This window comes from Bacillus rossius, chromosome 5, assembly GCF_032445375.1.
Source record: "Bacillus rossius redtenbacheri isolate Brsri chromosome 5, Brsri_v3, whole genome shotgun sequence".
Classification (NCBI taxonomy): domain Eukaryota; kingdom Metazoa; phylum Arthropoda; class Insecta; order Phasmatodea; family Bacillidae; genus Bacillus; species Bacillus rossius.
Window position 1 is genome coordinate 1747849 of NC_086333.1, and position 20084 is coordinate 1767932.

Below are 20084 nucleotides of genomic sequence, written 5' to 3' on the forward strand. Positions count from 1 at the left end.
ACTGAAAACACCGAAATCTTCCAGGCCCTAGCTATAGCAGAACACTCCTTGGAAACCAGACACAGCATTTATTTAGACCAATTCCACACTGTAGCCAACATCTGCCAATACATGAAAAGATACATTCGAGAATCAGTAGAAATATTTAAACATTCAGAAAACATAAATAAATAATATGGCTACAAATTAAGCAGAATATGGGATTCACTTTTCAGAAAACCTCTAAACCTAGCTCTGCATCTAACAAAAGACAGGTTGCCTCTGGTTGGTCCAGCCACAGCCAACCAGAAGAAAAGAGGCCACTGATTTGCCAGCACCCGCAGCCAATCACAGAAACCTAGCTCCGATTGGCCAAACCAATAGGCCAACCAGACGGCCCACAGCTGCAGCCAATCGGGTAACACTTTCCTCTCAGGCGAGAGTATTAAAAGGCAAGAGAACTCAGTAACCTCAGTAGGTAACTCTTCCCTGATGATGGCGACTGCAATGTCGACCTAAACATCGGTGATCAGTGATTGGACTCTGCTACAACCCAAAAGCCAAGCAACTTCATTACCAAGGTATTTTGTGCGAGCATGTAATCTTTGAACATAATTGGTGATATATATATATATATATATATATATATATATATATATATATATTTGCCTAGCCTTTCCTCAACTTTCTTAAATCATTCCATGCCTACCTACCTCATCTCAAAATTTTTCGAAATGGTTACCAATAGTTTCGTTTTCAGTCAAAATTCTTTTTAAATTATATAGAATATTGGAAAATACTTTGGCGATAAATGACAACATATACAGTACCATAAAACAAATTAAAAGTGAGTGGAAGACTGTGTAGTTGCTACACGAGGTCTGGCCTAGCAGGGGTTGTCATGTTGTGCTGCAGTCAACACCCACATGCATGCTGACCACGTGACGGGCACGGGCAGGCTCAAGAAGCTACTGCCAGGCTGCAAGAGCATCATCTCGCGGTCCAGCGGGGCACGAGCTGACCTTCACGTCACCGATGGAGACAGCATACAGTTCGGAGGACACAAGCTGGACGTTGTGGCCACTCCCGGGCACACCGATGGTGCGTGCACAGTCCTCCTGCCGGCCGTCGTTGCTGAACTACCTAGCATCCAACTGCTTGTTTCGAGTCCCTTTCAAGTAAAGTGAGCTATATCTGTTTTATTTATTCAACCACCTTATATTAACTCTAATGCAGACATATAGTTTCTACATGCTCTTTTATTATTTCCCCAGCCATAACTTTTTCCCACTGATTTTCTTGAGACTGCTTATTCCTTGATTTCTTGTTAGATAGTTTTCAGATGTTCCTTGTCAGTTAGCCCACGTTTTGTGTCCAAAGATGAATGTATCTTTCTACACCTGTTATTCCTGTTATTCCTGCTATTCTGATTGATCCATCTAATTCTCTTTTTTCAGCAAAAACATGTCTTTGTTTTTAAAGAAAATTTGTTTTATTTCAAAGTCATTTTGTACTTACAGACATTATTAGGTTGAATAATTATTGATATTAGGCCCTGGTAGTGTATTTGTTTTCTCTGATGAAAGTGAACTGGGTTTAAACATTGACAAATCCTACCACCACACTTCGCTGCTGGACGACACAGCAAGCCAGTCATTGTTGAGAGTAGCAGGTTCTTAATGACATTAAATGGATTTCCTGATAAGACGTGAGTAAATATTAGTGTTTTTATACAGCTGACATTGATTTTTTTTCATGCATCAGCACATTACATAACTCAACGAAACTGGGCCACTCAACAGTTTCACCAAAAAACGTTGGTGATTGCAGTTTTAGAAGTAGTTTTACACAGCTGTAAACAAATTTTCATTTTGTTAGAGGATTTTAGGAAGCAGAAATAAGTTTTACAAACCTGGCATAAACCTTTTGGATTTGGTTATATGCAATATAAAATTAGTTACTAACCTTACTTGATTATGAAACAAGCTGTATGTTTTCATTCTTGTAATCCAGCCCTAAGTGTATGTGTTTTGAAAATTAATACTGATTAGGTAGTTCCACACTGTTTTTATCCTTTTACATCTTATCAGCCAATGTCACCAAAAGGTTCGTACATCCCTTCTCAAACTGCAGTCAAGCTTTTAATACCTTTTGCGACATTTTTAGGCAAGAAGCTAATATTCATGAGCAATAAACATAACAAATTACAATCAGCAATGGTAGAAATCAACAAATTATGAGTGTGAACTACAGCACGTTGTACTGATTTTTTACTTGAGTTTGCAATATGTACGTGCCAATGCCATGGATGACAAAGTTTACCTCTAAACAATCAAAAATGAGCCATGATCAACCAAACCAACTGAGTGTATCAGTAGAGCACAGTCGCCTATTCAGTTGCACAAATGGCCTGGTACCAGGTTTACCATTGCATGGCACAGTTTTTTGTTAGCATGAAAGTAAACTCATTTCGACCAGAGGACCACCATCACTTCGATGTTGTAAATCATATCCACGGATTGTCCATGCATTGTCGTTGCAACCCACTCACCTCATGTTCCGCATGTAACTAACTCCCATAAAACAAAAAAGAAATTACTGGTAGCAGTGGCACCTGGTAATGGTACATTTTGATGGTCAATGAAACTCACTGCCCAGAAGTTTAATTAGTTCATACATACCATTTAAAACCTAGTTTATAGCATTTATGCATAACAGTTTGTTTCTTCTCCTCAAAAATAAGCTCAAATTCTTCCCGTTTAGAACTTTATTGATACAGTTCCCTTGATTTGTCAGTTTAGGATAAAAAAAAATGAAAGTTACATCAAGTCTGGCATCAGTTTTGCCATTTAAAGTCCATTAGAACAATGGACTGTTTTGTATTGAAAACTTACTTTTTCCCTCATACTTGTTAATGTGTGTAGAATTGAGAATAAGTTTAATGTAGCCCAGGTCAGTAATAGAGCAGATGAAGGAGTTTTCAGGAAGCGAGGTAAATTCGAGCCAATCCCAAACTGTAAACTTAGTCATGAATATTAGGCATTACATGCTGTGCAGAATATGTGTAAAAATCATAATTATCTGGCCCAGAGGACCAAGAAATGTTTGCATGTACAGTACATTCAATGTTTGCACCGAGTGAAAGACACCACGTTATAAGAACTGTAGCACATTCAACATAGCGGCTGAGTGCTAAACTCTAATAGTACCAGTTTTCAGCTGTAACGCAACCTGAATGGGTCAGTCAAACAAAGTGCATTTGAGCCAAAATTATGATATTAATTTTAACTACATGTTTTGTATTTATTTACATATCATGGCATTTGCCAACTTTTGGGCAATATGTAGGGCAGGGAATTCTTCGGTACTTTCAAGTGGCATAAAGCGGTATTTTCAAACCCAGAAAGCGGTACTTTCAGGAAGGGAAAATCGGTGTTTTCATATTAAGTGTTTTAATGATTCCGCAATAGTTTTCTCATGATGTATAAACAATTTTAACCTTCTGATGCTTCCAATTGTGAATTAATAAATGGGGAAGTGTTTTTTAACTGAGGAAACGCCATAATACGTATGAAAACAAAGCAAATACGGTAACATTTAATTTATTGCAAATAATTACTAAAAAAAAAGTTTAAAAAATACACAGACAACCCTAGAAAATACTTGTAAAAACAATGTAATACACTGAAACACTTGGAGAATAATATTTTCTTTTTAACATAATGTCTATGTCTGAGGAAACAGTGAAGTTTAACTTTCAAAATAAATTGCAGTGAACATTTCAACATTTTCTTGTTTCAGGCGATGACGCTTATCACTTAGAATGTTGTTGTAGTTAGAAAAAAACCTTTCACAGTCAACGTTAGCACATGGTAACCACACAGACTGCAAAGCAGCACGAGCAAAGTCAGGATGGTTCACTGAAACTGCCATAAGGAGTGAAACAATGTCAACAGTTTGGTTTTCACTCAACTTTTTTTGCACAAGAAACTGCAGTTCCTTGTACCCTTGAAGTAAAATGTCTTCACAGAGCTTGGAGAGCAAGAAGAGCTTTTTCAATTTTTTGCCGAGTTCGGGAGAGATGCTTTCGAGCACAATTTCCGAGGTATCAAATACAGCAACATGTTGATAAAATTTCTGAGAAGGATCACCTGCCTTTAATGACAGGAGTTTTGTTGATGCATGTGATGCTGCTGTCACCAAGGCAGATGTGATTTTCCCTTTGAAGACAGCTTTTTCACAAGCAATCAAGAGCTCATTTACTTTCTGCCCAAAGTTTCCGCTTGTAGCAAGCTGCAAAACCTGCTCTATTTTGCGGATTTCACCACTGAGTGTGTGACTGCAGGGATATGATGACCCTTCCAGTTTCTTGATAAGGTGTACAGTAGCCTCACACACTTCTTTTACAAAAACTGCCTGGATTTTCACACATTTAACATCATCCCTTGATGCCGTAGTGAAGTACTCTACTCCAGTGTTGTTGATACAGGAAATTTCATCACTGGTCAAAAATTCGACAATGGCATCAAGATTGTCGGCGAGGTAGGAGGCGGAGTCATACCAGGAAGACCACCTTGTCAACACTGGCATTGGAAACAGGGGAATGTCCTCACATGTGAACTTTTCATCCAGGAACTTCTTAAACAAATGTTTTCTCTTGCGTGTGTTTAAAAATGCTGACTTTACTTTGGCAAGAGCCTTCTGAAGCTCAGGGAGGTTTTTTCCAAGCTCATTTACAACTAAATTGAGCTTGTGAGCCCAGCATTGCACAATGAGCACATGGTCGGCCATGATGTCTTTTAGTGTGTCAAAACACTTTGCCATGTATCTGGCAGAGTCCGAAACAAGCGCTAACACGTTGTCAAAGTCAATGTTGTACTTCTTTAGGGAATCCAAAATAGCCCTGGAGCAGTTCTTTGCATTGGCTGTTTCCAGAGTATGGACATCACCAACAACAGTATCAATTTTGTCACTGCTATCAATTACTTTAAATAGCACAACAAATACACTGCTTCCTCTTGAGTCCGTAGTTTCATCACACACAATTACTATAAGTTTGTCTTTCACCTTTTCTCTTACTACATCCTCTCTCTCTTGCTGCATTGATGGAAGATGCTTTTCTTTTAGTACTCTTAGACAAGGAATATCACCAGCACCTTCAACAAACTCGTTCAGGAAATCTTTAAGATGCGGATTTTCAAGATTTTTTAGCGGAATATTTGCTTTCAGAAAAGTTTCCGTCACTCATTTTGTAACGGTTCGTTACTTACAAAAATAAAAAGATTTAAAGCGTCTATTTTCGTGGTTTTATTTTTTCAACTAGAATTCATAAACAAATTGAACCCAATGTTTCATTCACTCGTTTCACACATATATCTGCCCGTCGAAAACTGCCCTCAGTTCGCTTGATGAGATTTAATAATAAAATAATAACGTCGATTAAGTCCTTCAGTAATGTTTTACTGCAAGTACACGAAGATGGTGCGACCTCTAACAGGGCTGCACCCAACGAAAAACAGCGAGCCGCCGAAACGCGGCCTTGCCTGGCAGCGATCGACAGACAACTGGTGATCTCATGAACTCGTCTCCTCCACGCAGGGAGTAGACGTCACATGACCTCACCGACCAATCACACGCACGCTTCATTCACTCTTACAGATACAAGCCAATCACAGAACAAGTTACAACACATGAAAAAATCCTTTACACACAGAACTCTGGGCTTCCCCTGATCTGTCTCTTTTCAATTTCACATCAAAATCGAGGACTTCCATTCTCGTTCTCTCTCCCACACCGTGAGAGAGCAGTTATCACTCAGTTCCCATGCAGGGGGGGAATTACCGTCTTTATCTCGGTTGGCGAGGAAGCACTGTTCCTTTCTCACTCCCACTTACAGGCCTCTCATGCCTCTCTTTCTAACCATCACACCAGCCCAGACACAGTACCGTGTTCTAGAATCATCCAACACGTTAATGAACATTATAAACAGCAATTATAATACAAATTACTTTACCAAATTAAAATTATTTCGAAATAACCTGAAAAAGTAGGCCTAAACAGGTAAAAATCTAGTACAACGGCTCATTTGTGAATAATTTCATAAAAAATAGTAATGATTAAAAACGTCTGTTAAAATACAAAATACCTTCTTAAAACACATAGCAAGCGAAATTAACATATATTAATAGCCATAACGTCTGATTCTACTGTCTCATAATATACACACCACTCTAAAAACATTGACTTATTTATATTTACTTATACAGAAAGAAGTTTAAAAGAAAATTATTTAATTTGGAGGGCAGGGTTCTGCAATGCTACAATTTGCCGAGGTATTCAGCAGTTTTTTTCTTCCTTTCCGCACTACTGAAGCATGTAGCGATCGAAGTCTGTAATTTTGTTTCAGGGCAACCTTTTTCTGCACTGATGTGCTTGGCAGATTTTAGGTGTTTTTCTATAGAATCTTTACGCTCCCACGCAACCTGACACTTACAAAATTTGCACATTACGGTGCGACTATCTGAGCAATAGAATCCATTTTTCTGATATTGAAATGCCCTGTCGCGAGCACTTAATTTATTGTTCGGCATTTTCAGTACCTACTCTCACTTCAAATCACCTTCAGAATGTTTTTAATTCACCATGATCAAATTACCGATATTTGCCAGTAGTACAAGACAATTTGTTTATTTACATCTACATACATACGTGCGCTAGGCAGGTTTTACCGTGACTGCTGTCGGGCAGGTGCACTGCGCAGGTCGTTTTGCTTCCCGGTTGGGTTGCGAGGGGGGTAGTGAAGTGTGTTGAAGACGAGGGAGGCAAAGCTATTTTTAGAGTAGAGCAGCCCGAAAGATAGTTGCCTAACAACAGTGACGTCTTCCTGCGTGCATTCCAACCACCCGTCTCTCTCTTTGTCGCTATTGCCCTCTTCTCTACAATTTCACGCGCAAAGCCAGTCTGCGTCATTCCCCCCTTTTCCACTTCCTTCTTCACCCCCTCTTCTGCTGCTAAGCGGGAGAGGGTCGTTATGCTGGCCGCTGGCGCCGGCGGCCAATGACTCACAGTTATCTGTCGAGAAAGAATGAAAGGTTGAGGGGGAGGGGGGGAGGGTCTGGTGGCGGACAATATGCTCCCTTTCTCTCTGTCTCTTTTTCGCTCGGCCGTTTCAAGAAGCCCTTCTTCCCCTCCCCCTTCCGCTGTTCATTTACTGCTGCTAGGCTGGCTTTCGGAAGAGGGGTAGCTCTAAAAATAACCCAGCCCCTGTGTACGGTGTACTAGAGCCGTGTCCCCTGTGTGCGTGTGTGCATGTGTGTATACGAGAGACCACGTTGCGTACGTTAGCGTGTTAATGGAGGCTCAGCAGCAAAAAAAAAAAAGCACTCTTCCTGTTTAGCTTTACAGGATTTAATGATGCAATATTACGATAGCGTCTGAGTTTTCCCACAAAATTTTCTGTTTCTTGTTGTAGTGTGGTGGAACCAGGGGTACCGGCACTATGTTGAAATGTGCCACACAAGAATTCACTTTAATTAATAAACCCCTCACAATAACTTATATTCGGCATGCGACACCGGATATTTCCCATCAGAAACGGCAACAGCATAAGGAGGGAGGAGGGCAGATGTCCTTCCCCTCTTCCCTCCCTCCTACATTTTCCTTTCTCCATTACACTTATCTCCTCTCCCCTCCCCACCACAAACCTTTCCTTTCGTCTAGCACGGCGCGGCGACGGTGCCAGCGGTTACTTTGCGTCGCGTAGCTCGGCCAGGAGTCAGACCATTTCATTCGCGATTAAAACAAAAACCGTTGAAGATACAAAAAAATTATACAGGCCTTTTCTATTCCAAATTTAATCTGCTTCAACTTTTATTCTATGCGTTTATTCACTACAGTGCACCGTTTTGGAGTTATGGAGTGACTTTTAGACATTTTGGTAAGGTTCAGGATTTTAAACTAGACTTGAATTTTCTATGTTCGGTTATTACGAGTACTCGTTACGAGGATTTTTCTCGCCATTGTAAGCTCTCGTAGTAGCGAGGTTCCACTATCAGAGCTGCCAACCATTACGGATTTTCCGTAATTATTACGGATTTTAACCCCGAATTACGGAATTACGGAACATCGCTAGTTTATTACGGAAACGAGGCTTTGTGCTGCATGGTAACGGAAAAATTTACGTTTCTGCTGTGCGTGTTTCGTGAACGCTGTTTGAATACTTCGGTTGGTTGCTCAAATAACGGAACTAGTAAGTGTGCGCATGTACGATGTACTGTCGAAATAAGTAAATTAATTCTCGTGTTTTCAAATAATAATGGGATGGTATTACGTCCGTTGTACGATACAACTAGTACATATCCTCGGACTTATCGTTTGAAGGCTACTTACATCACGATAATTTTTGTACGGTACTTTGGCTAACCTGTGTTGTATTAATTTATTTCTTGAAAGCCATTTTTTTCATCATAGTGTTTTTGTCCGGTTTTTGTCGTGTCTACAGACGTGAAAATTTTTTTATTTTTTTCGATAGTGTTGTGTTCTTCAGTGCCGGTTGTAGAAATGAAGCGTGTGACAGAATAATGTGCATCTGTGGGAAAAAACACGCAAGACTTCAGAACTTTCCACTTAAATATTCAAAAGAATGGCCATGATTGTCGTTTTCAAATGTTTGGAACGCCACGGTTTTGTAATGTATGCGCGTGTGACTTTTCGATTGCACATGGTGAAAGGGATGACTGTAGACGGCATATTGAATCAAAGAAACATGCAGAACATTTTAAAGCCGTGACTAGCAATAAATCTATATTTTCGTTTTTTCGCTACATCTGAAGAAACGAAAGTAACGAACGCAGTTATTGTTTACAAGTCCTTGTGTTTGTCTTGTTTGTTTACATGACATTTCTTATCGAACCAGGATAAAAGAAGCAAATAAAAAGACAGTTGTTTTAAAGTTTAACTTTGAATACATTGAATTGAAGATTCAAAATATCCAGTAAAATTATTAATATTTCTTACATATTCAGATGATTGTATTGTTCAAATAGATTTTTTTATGTATTAATTTGCATTGTATTCATATTTTTCTTTTTCTTTTGCATATTATTGTCGTTGTTTTATCTTGTGAGTGTGTTATAATGCCCCAGGAAAAATTTATCGTGCATGATTTACGCGTACTTTTTTCATATACCTAATTGCCATTACTGATGGGTGTGATTTGAGGTTGGCAGCTCTGCACTATGTTTAAAACTTTTTTTATTAACAATAATGTGCAAGTTTTGCTATATTTTGTGACTAAGCTATAATTCACATTTAGCCTCGGAATTCGCGAATAATTCGCGACCGCGAAAAATTCCCTTCCCTAGCAATATGTAAATCTAAATATGAATCTTGGTCTCATGGGTATTTGTTTGATTTAATATTAATTCAAGTTTGCATATTTTTCATTATTCTATAACCTCAGTATATTTTTATGGCTATTATGATCAATGTAATGGCACAAAAATTGTATTTAGATTCTTCCTTTAAGTAAGTATTCTGCAAGTTATCTTAGGATATACATTGTTGTGTCAATGACTCAGATACAGTATGAAAATTAAAATTAATGGTTTATGCATTTTGATAATAATTAGGTGTGATTTTTATAATATATTAAAACTAATTGACAAGATTTATTTTGGCTAAAGAGAAACTTTGTGCAGGATGCTGATGGAATTCCAAAACTACTTGAAGATGTGTAATGAACTCAAGTTATGTTTTAGGAGAGACCATTTTCAAACTGGGTGTATTGTTCTGTTCATATTGAAGCATGCTAAAGTTTCATGGCTACAGCCGACAGCAGAGTACAGTGGTCAAGTGGTGCCTTTTTTCTTAATCTGCCTTCTCATTTTATCTTCTGTCCGAACTTACTGTGTTGCTAAGCTACTTGAACTGCTTCATTTGAATCCCAGCATTGACATTTTGTTCTTTGACAGGTAAGTTACATCATGTCGCTTCAACAAGCACTGTTTTAGTTACGTGCTATTGCATGTTACTTGAGCATTATTGGTTAGTCAAGAACCAAAATTACAAAGCAGCCGTTGCAAAAACTACACACAATAACAACAATTGGAAACATTTTCCTTGATACCCTTAGAATTACCAGTTCCATAATGTAAATGCTAAATGTAACAAACCTAGGAGCACGAACCTCCACCACCTTGAATGACTCATAACTATATTCACTGTCCATCTCTGCAAGAATTACTAACGTATAGGTTGTTTAACGATTGCAGGTTGTGTGACATACGTCTGGCATGACCAAAGAATGGCTTTTACGGGTGACACACTTCTGGTACGAGGTTGTGGTCGCACTGATTTCCAAGAAGGCAACCCCGAAACACTATATCATTCTGTCCACCAGAAAATATTCACCCTGCCTGATGATTTTACTCTTTATCCGGCTCATGACTACAAAGGTAATCATTGCATTGTATTCTTTTGTGGTGCCTTTGTTTTTGTTAAAGGATGTAGAAATTAGCAAAGGTTAAACTACACACTAGACATTAGATTGCACAAAATAAAAATATGTGACTGCTTTTTAAGACCCCATACACTCAGTTAATGTTTTGAGCAGTTCCTTTTATAAGTTGCTTTGGTCGGTGATGGGTGCAACCAGTATTGTCTGTATGAGATTTCAACACAATTCAGGTAGATATTTCTGGTATTAAAACATATATCGCACCTTGGGAAGAAGAGGGCCGCAAGTGCAAAATTGTTATTTTTGAGATATTTGCATTTTAACATTGAAAAAATTCTGGAAATTCTACTTTTTAGTATTCTAATCACATTTCTTGTGGATGGACACAGAATTGGGTGTTCTTTACATACAGTTATACATATTTTGAATAATGTGTAATATGAAATATTTTAATTAATAATTTAGCACTTGTGGTCGTATTGAAATTAAAATGAACTTCAATTCATTTCATTATGGCCAAATAAATTAAACTATAATAATTTTTTTTAACTCAATGGACATAAAATGTTTTAATTGCACATAAATAATATTATTAAATATTGACTATCATTATTGCAATACAATATCCATCAATATTCATTTAATGTACAAAACATTATTTTAAAAGCATTCATATTTTTTTTCAAACATAGACAGTTTTGAAACACTGTTTTGTCACACTGCTTAATCATCACTTTCTTGCTGTAGGTTGTCAGAAACTCGAAGATGTTTAAAGAAATTGTGGTATTGTGGCTTTATATGCTTTGCTTCACACAGAATGAGAAGATCTCTTTTCTTTGCTATTTTTCTGCAGAAAGGTATGTAGGCAGGGACCAATTTCATTACGTCCACGTTTAGCTTGGCCCTCGTGCCAAATGAAGCAATGTCCAGTGCTAGTACCCATGTTGAATAAAGTGAAGTTGTATGTCGAGAGCCTACGTTTGTAGTAGAACTGTGAAACGTCTCCACTTGGTGTAGGCAGTACAGATTGCATGTCAAAGCAAGCTGCAATGCACTCTTTTTCTTTAGATCGATTTGAGTCAATTTGTTTTGCACGTCTGCTGAGCTCACATTCTTTCTTGTGTTTGTCGTAATTTTCCTGCAAATGTACATTATCGTTGGAATTCTTCCAAGTTTCACACAGCGAACACTGGTCTTTTTTAGGAACAAAAAATCCTTAAACTGTGTTATGAAAATATATCTGTAGGCTGTATAGTTTCCAAATTGTACTTTTTTAACTCTGCAATCTGTAACATAATCTCTGTGGAGATCTGCAATTGTTTTACTGCCACTTATGTTTTCGCGAGAGGTTTGCTGTCTCAAATAATGAGATTCAATCCTAGGAATGGAATTGATATGCTCGACGATTCCTTCCCTGATGGTTGAATCTAATGTTTTGTGGTTCAAATGCTTTCCCCGCCTATCTTGTTCTATAAAACCATCATCAAGTTTCTTTATGACATTTATTATCATTTTATCCCCCACATCTAGAGTATTCATAAAATACCTTTTGCAAACTCTGACTCTCTTTCCATCTACTTCAAAGTAGTATCCATTATTTAACCCCCTGGATGTGTTCTCTGAAGAACTTACTCTTCTATATTTAGGATTTACTACAAGCATCTGTTTTGCAATGTACGCTCTTTGAGAATTTATATCCCCCAAGCCCCAGTATTTGTCAAAAATAGATTTCCTTTTTTCCGGGCTAATGTTTATACACTGAAATTTACAATTCCCTTCACAGGCTGGTTTCATAGAACGTGCCGACACAACTTTACCTTTGCAATTAGTATACTCTAAGCCTAGATTCCTGTCACATTTAGCCTTATTTTTTTCCAGTCTTGAGTAAGTACATTGTTTTCTTTTTCTGGTCTTCTTGGGTGAGACATTTTTGAGTGCATCGGTTTTCTCTTGGATGTTACCTGAAAACATAATGGAACAGTATTTTGTAAAAAGGTTTTTATGTGCACGGGTGAACAAAATACAGTTAACATACAGTAACAGACATAGCAATGAATAAGTGTTGCTAAAATGTTAATACAATGCTGAGCAGCATGTGACAGTCATCGGATGGAAATGAAATGATTTTTAGTCAATGTAAGAGGCATGATTTGTATGTGATTGGAAACTACTTTTAAGCTAAACTTAGTTTTGAATTGCAAACTGGTACAAATTTATTTAGACACTATCAACATGATGTAACAACCGGCATCAAAAACGAACTGGATAATCATGTTTTACTTTAAGGTGAATTGAACTTTCGTCAATCTGGAATTCCAACGTAATTACGTTCCAATAAGTACATATCTATAAATCTGTTATAGGATAAACAGTAAAATAACTAATATAGTACTGCTTTTAATAATCTTCCTTTTCAAGAAAAAATAAACAAATTGTTCACGTCTTTATGTCATGTAAACAATATAACATTCTGTCTTAATTCATGGATATTTTACTTGGTGTAAAATTAATCATTATTTTATCTACAGCAACACTGTACTTAGACTAAAGTTATACTATTTTCAGAAAGGCATTAATTTACTAACAGTTAGCTTTTCAATTCTCATCTACATGGCATTAGACTGTGCCACATAAACCCTTTTTTATTGCTAGTTAATGAATGCTCACAAACATTGGCTATCGGATATTTTTAAAACTTATATTTTATAAAAATATCTTTCGGCGGTACCTTATGGTGTATTATAGAGTATCTGTTAGAGGCTTAAAAGGTTAGTCATGTCTATTTTCAATGGAAAACTCCTTCCATTTATTAGTGTAAAGTTTGTAGACATCATTCATGCAATTGCCGTACGTTGGTTCCAAATATAGTTTTGTAGACAAACTTCTACAATAGTGGGAAGGCAGCTTAGCCAAATCATCCCAAGAAATTCGCTAAAAATATTTTCTTTTCATTTTTTCCTCAGGAATGCTTTTGATATGTGTCTTATGCCATGGATTAGGGATTTAGGCATGTTTTATTTAATAGTTTGTTATCTTAAATATTTTTGGAAATTTTTTTTTTACTCCTATATCTTTACTACCAGGCCCTCAGCCTCTGTTCACAGAGGCGAGCTGATTTTTTTTTCAGCCTAATGCTAGGGTAGCAGTCTGGCTAATATTTCTCCCGCCTCCAGGCACATCGGGGGCCGGTAACTTTATTTCTTCGCGTGACTACTTTTGCCTAGAGCAGCTTGTGAAGCAGTGCTGAGCCCTGCTAACTCTGTCACGAATCGGTATAAGGTTCACTAGCAGCAAGACACGACAGGAGGATCCCGTGGGCCTTGCGTCCCACAGACCATGCGTTTTTTGAAGCCATCCCCAACCTGCACCTCCACCCTTTCTTCTTCAGAATTGAAGCCAGGAGCGATGACCGCTTGTGAACTCCTGGGGACGGTAACCGAATTCAAGACCATCTCAGGCATGACAGCCGCAGATACGATTCTGGTCTTTAACGACATCTAGCGATGGCTATGGTCACTAACACCACTTGTGGGCGTCGGCAGCGCAGACACTAACGCGTTCGCGCGGAGGTAAAGACAACCTTTCTCCCCCTTATATCTCGGGCCGCTAGGTGGCAACACTGGTTGCTCCATAAGCCCCTAGCAGTGACACTCTCATCGGCCACAAGTCAATTTCTTAGTACTTCTTCTCGCCACCAAAAGATAGCGCCTAAGTTGCGCAGTCACTCCAGTAAAATCTAATATATATTTTTTTTATGCCGGACACCTTCGGTTGGGCCTGGTAATTTTCAGCTCAGAGCCAATTCTCTAGAGATCCCGCGCTTAAGAGATACTGACAATATCCCATGCTGAAGGGACTTCGGTCCGCGCCTCGTGGCTGACTGGTTCCTCTTGTAGCTGCGGTCTTCGGCGAATTATCGGCATCGCATCTAGTATTATGTAGTCTTCTCAGACTATGGGGATGAAGTCCCTATCTGAAAATTTAAATTAACCAGTCAGTAGATTAGTAAGAAGTAGAGAAACTTAGTATTTTTTATATATATATTTTTTCTTAAATTATGGAGACTTCAGCGTCTACCGCGCATCGTGGTTCGGGTTTTCCGAAACGAGACGCCCTCTCTTGAGCGCCAGGACCAACACCCTGTTCTGGTAAGTCTTGACGTCATCCCCCCTTTATTTTTGAATTTGGACCTCTGTTTCAGACAGGGTTCCAAGTTTGGGGCAAACAAAATCCTCTGCCAGAACCTCTGGAGTTGGATCCTGAGCAGAATCCACCATCTTTAGGCTTTACGAAATCAAAAATAGTCTAACCCAGTTAAGACAGCGGACAGTTAAAGCAGTTAGAGGAGAGGAAATTCATATGAAGTTTTGCAAGGACTATATGTACAACCTTTAAAGTTAGCAATGTTAATTTCATTCATTTCTTTAAATATTGTAATTTTTGTTAAACATTTAGGGCCGGCCCTCTAATAAATAAAATTAAAGAATATAATATAATAAGTGTAATTGTGAGGAATTTATGTAAAATCACTTATCAATGAAAAACAAATGTTACAAAGGAAAATTTAATCTATAAAAAAAGAAAGAACAATGATTAATAAAATAAGGAAGTCTATAGACGTAACTGTTGTTTTTATTTAATTAATCTATAATAACGATCCTTTTTCTCCCTAGTGTTCGTAGGGAGTCTCTAAATTTTCTTTGTTTACTCCTAGTGTCGCCTCTGATGTTTACTTTTGATAGCTATTAATTGAGGGCCCCAGTATTCAGAGTTTCCAAATTTTTTTACCTATTTATTTAATAATTCTTTAAGACACTTCGGGTATTACAGTCTGTTCCCTCTTCACTTTCTCAGCTGTGCAGATTCCACTCTTTTCGGTGCCTTCTTCTACCCAGTGAAGAACTGACCATTCACGCAACCCAAAAGTGGAGAGAAATATTTTTTTACATACTCTAAACACACAACCATCTTTTGTTTTCACTGTGTAACTTAAAGTTCCTTACCTTCTCGACTCATTCCCCGATTTTGTTACTTTGTTTCTTTTTGTTATACTTCTAGTAACTAAAGATGCTACATACCGTATTTACTCGTGTATAGAGCGCCCTCGTGTATAGCGCGCACCACGATTTTTGCAACAAATTCCCATAAATAAATTTTACTAACATTTTGTGGTACCTGATTATTTAAATTGATGTGTGGTGATGCGTCAGGAAAATACTTAAACTCTGCTGTGTAGACGGAAGATAATAGCGCTGTATCGTCACAACTGGTACGTGGGAGGGAGGGAGGGAGGCGTGCCGCGCTACGTTGCTAAGCTGGCGCGGAGAACTAGATGACTCACCGGTCGCTGCTGGGATGAGGAATGGAGGAAGAGAAGAAAGTGGGCCGGGGGGGGGGGGGGGGGGAAACTGGTGACAACATTCCCTTTCTCTCTCTTTTTTTTTACTAGCTTCTGAGCAGCTTTCTGTAAAGGGGGGAGATCTAAAAATATACAAGAGACCATGATATGCGAGCTTGCGCGCCGCGCAGGTGTGTGTGTGTGTGAAACAGAGGCCTTGTTGCTTGTGCGTATGTGTGGGGGCTGGCCAGAAACGTCACACGTCACCCGTCACCCGTCACCCGGCAGTTAACGACTTCCACTCCTCCTCCCCGCCTCCCCCCCCCCACACTTTTTTTCCCCATGTATAGCGCGCATCCTTATTTTTTTCCTTTACTTGAGGGGGAAAAAGGGCGCGCTATACACGAGTATATACGGTATATCATTCTCTGGTCACAAGTCATGTCACTCCAAAAGGAACGAAGTACTTCCTTCCTCATATCTTTAGTTAAACCTTGACAATTTCTCATGCTAACTTTCTGACACTGTATGGATGTACATAGTGGACCAATTTTTCTTGCTTCCCTTTCTTGCCCTCTTTCTCCATTGTGCACGTACTCATGGTACTACACTAATAATAATAAGACGACAGACAACTGTTATGCTGGATTGGAGTGACCCAAACGTAAACAAACACCTCATTTGTTTACAAACACAGGACTGACTGAATGGTAGATGATATTTGTCAATACACGAGTGCCTAACATTACTTGGCCCGGTTTGCCATAACTTTTAAATATTATCAAGGAGACTAACCTGTAATACAAATAAACAATATATGATTTTAAAAGAAATTTTAATAATATTGATGAATTTGAGGCAAAAACAATAACATAACATATTTGACAATGGCTAAAGTTCTCTGAGGCACAATGTGACTAGCAAAAATAATAATGTTATTGAAACTGCAGGACGTTACGGAGGGCACCCGGCTCGACAAAAGTCCAATTCAAGTTCAGTCTCTATTGTTGACATCCGACACAACACGTAGATGCCGCCTACACATTCAATAAGGGTGGGGTTTGCTCCGGGCTAAACTCTGTCGGTAGGCTATTTCTACCCCCAGGACCTCTGGGGGGACCGCGTACATTTACTATTAGGAGGCACAGTCTCTGCGATAACGTCTCGTAGCTGGAATCACCGCGCAAGATGAGGGGAGTTTGCAGTTCAACAATGGGCTGGCGCCGACTCAAGGCGACCGCGCCTTACCTTGAGAATGCTGCGCTGGCTCCACGGTCTCCAGACAGCGTGAAGGCTGTCCCAGGAAGTGCGTTGAGATGCACCAGTAGGCACCACACACTTTTAGTCACCAGAGCACTCACACAGGCGAAGTTCCGGCGCGCGCGAAGTCGTTTCCCGGACCGCGGACGCGTTGATGAATTCGATAATTACCGTCCGAAATGTTGATAATACCGAACGTTCAACTTCAAATCGCGATTCCGCAGCCCGGAATCGCGGGTAGCGAAAATTTCTTAAGCGAAGCGATACGTGCTCCGACTCAGTGCAGCGGACCGACTCCCTGAGAAATCGCCAGGAGGCTCTTTTATACTTCCGCCGAGCGTCCCCAGCGGCCTCTCCTATTGGCTCGTTTTTAAGTTCAGTCGGTTGCCGATTGCCGCTAATTCTCCTGGCGCTGGCGTGCATGCGCCGTCACACTGGCACTTCGAAAGTCGAATATTTACTACTGCCGTGGACCATTGTTGACTAGGTCCCTTCAAACACAGTTTATATTTAATTAAATAAGCCATATTGACAATGTATATTTATATGTGGGCCGTGTATCGGTACACCATGTTGGCCCTTAGGCTTTGAACCCTACGTATTTTTTGCCCTGTTTTCTCAGTCGTTTGTTTTTGTGATCATTCCACTCCGCTGGATGTGAAACTCTTTTCGTTGTTGTCGCAACCTTGTGTAATGTTTCAGTTTGGGCTTCAGTATGTGTATTATGGATTGGATCTTCAGAGTCATTTTCTTATTCTATGGGTAGACTTACAATTTGAGACTGTGATGTATTTTAATTTGGCAGAAAAAACTCATTCGGCTCATCCACAACTTCACTATCTAATTCTTCTTCGCCAGAATTTTTTCCATCGCGTTTGTGAAATTCTTGCATTTCTTGGAGTGTGTTTTCTGCTGCATTGTAGGCTCCAGCTTCACTTTCATTAGAGCACCTCGGCCTCAAGAACTACAGGCATATTCATGAGTTCTGCTCTGCATTCGGCATTAACGTGGTCTTCACAATACACTCTCCAGTTCTACATCTTTAAGGGGCAGAGACAGAGTATCGGATAGAAGAACTAATGAATTTGGTACAAGTGCAGGAATTCGGTTTTCTTGAAATTTTGCATTGGCTTTGATTCCAATATTTACGTTGAATACGTACTTGACATTCTCGCACTTGGTTCTGCGCGAAGTACAATATTGATGTCACTTGGGAGAGGTAGAGACTGTGTTTCATTCGGATCCAGAGATTCTGTAGCAGCTGGAGGAACTAGATTCTCGCCTGCTTGCTGAAGAAGCTGCTGTTGGGCTAGCAGTGCCATCTGTTTACCCCTCGAGGACATTGTGTCTGGCTTCATTGTTGCCCTGGAATTGGAAGACATTATAGCCCAGGAGTTTTAGGTTAATATTTAAAGAAAGTTCGAAAAAAATAAGGTAAATCTGAAAATTTGGTCATTGATACAAAACACCTTGCTGAACAACATACTGAAATTCCCCTATTTTCCCATGCCGGCATCATAATTTTTTTCGTGCAATAATGTCGTAAGTCCCCTTAAATGACACAAGGACGCAAATTACATCCGAAAACTATTTGCATCAACTGAAATTAACGGGAATCGATTCAAATTAACCACTGGACCACACCAATGTTATATATAAGCAGACACAGTAAAAAAATCTACTTGAAGTAAAAATATTATAGATCGAACATTGACAATTGTCCGAAAATCATGGAATTTATGAAAAAACTATCCATAGGTTAAAAAGTACCGCAAATAACAAAAAATAAGTTGCACAAAATCAATTCCTTAGGATCTGAGCTTTTCAACGGTGTATCTCACACTGCTCTGTGACAAACGGTTACCGAGATACGGTGGCTCAAGTACCAGCGTGCGCCATCAGAAAGGACTCGGGCGGAAGGCGGGATGACATTTTCACCCGTCAATATTCTGCTTATGGTGCTTCTAACGAGCCATTGCTCTAGTAATATATAAACAGCTTTGTTATACTGTGTAAGTAATGTTACATATGGTTTTTTATGATATTAAAATTATGCTCCTGCTTCTCAAAAAACATCTCGTACGATGTTATACCCTGTGTAGTCATTTTTAATTCAGGTTTTACTTTGTAAAGTCATGCACTATAACAAATTCTTTATTGGCATCATAAGAAATCTCAAATAACGAGAAACAATAAAACAGAAATATAGTTTTTGTTCACATACCTCAGCTAACTACATAAGATCTGGGTCGTAATTAATATCTTCAGCTACATTCCTATAACTTCTACCTCTACAGCGTGTGCAAAACATAGAGCACGGAAGCCAGCAATGCGGCAGGAGCACTTTGATCCACACTCAGATCTACATGCACATGAGATGAGATGTAGAAGTTCATCGGGAGCTGGTGGCAAGTCACTGGTAATCGGAAGAAGTGTTTGTTGAATCTCACGCCAGCCCCAGTTGATTGGTGTTAAAGTATTACCCAGCCAATCCTGGACCTATATTGCAGGGTTAAATATATGATCAGTTGATAAGGATTGCCAATAAAATTTTCTGTACACACAGATCCTTATAACGTGAGTTGTCGTACCTGCAAGTAAGTCCTGCGCGAGTGTTGTAAGGCTGCAGACCTTGTTGGAGGAAGGTTCGCCAGCTCGAAGGTAGCAGTCACAGCTTTTCGGGCCACAGTTCAAGCATACAGATGTCCACGAAGTTCATTCAGGGTGGAGAATTTCTCTGTAGTGTACATGTGGATAATTAATTCCTCGCCAGCAGCAGTGATTTGTTCTGCAGTAGCAGATGTGTTGCTAAATATGGAAGCAATGTTCTGGAGATGTGGATTTTGTTTCAAAAGCTTCCAAGCATTAGCATTTCGCTTATGGCTGGACACAATTTCTACTTGGTGCGAAATTGGCTGTCTCCGTTCCATTGACTATGGTGTTGTTGGGGATGACAACATCAACTGTGACTGTTTGTGTCTGTTGGTGTTGCAGCTAGGTAAGAACTTCGGCAATGTCAAGTTGTCAAGAAAGAGTAGGGTGAATCCGTAG

The 20084-nt window shown here is 39.2% G+C and overlaps 1 protein-coding gene across 8 annotated transcripts in view; it reads left to right on the forward strand.

Moving 5' to 3' along the window:
• Positions 1 to 20084, forward strand: part of LOC134531541 (persulfide dioxygenase ETHE1, mitochondrial) — an 86428-nt gene that overhangs the window by 24756 nt on the left and 41588 nt on the right. For 6 of the 8 annotated variants that reach the window (XM_063367214.1, XM_063367213.1, XM_063367212.1 and 3 more), the window contains exons 3-4: positions 895 to 1080; positions 10251 to 10433. In XM_063367214.1, the coding sequence (XP_063223284.1) occupies positions 895 to 1080; positions 10251 to 10433 (369 nt within the window). The remainder of the gene's footprint in view (positions 1 to 894; positions 1081 to 10250; positions 10434 to 20084) is intronic. The other 2 variants (XM_063367217.1, XM_063367218.1) reach the window with 2 other exon arrangements.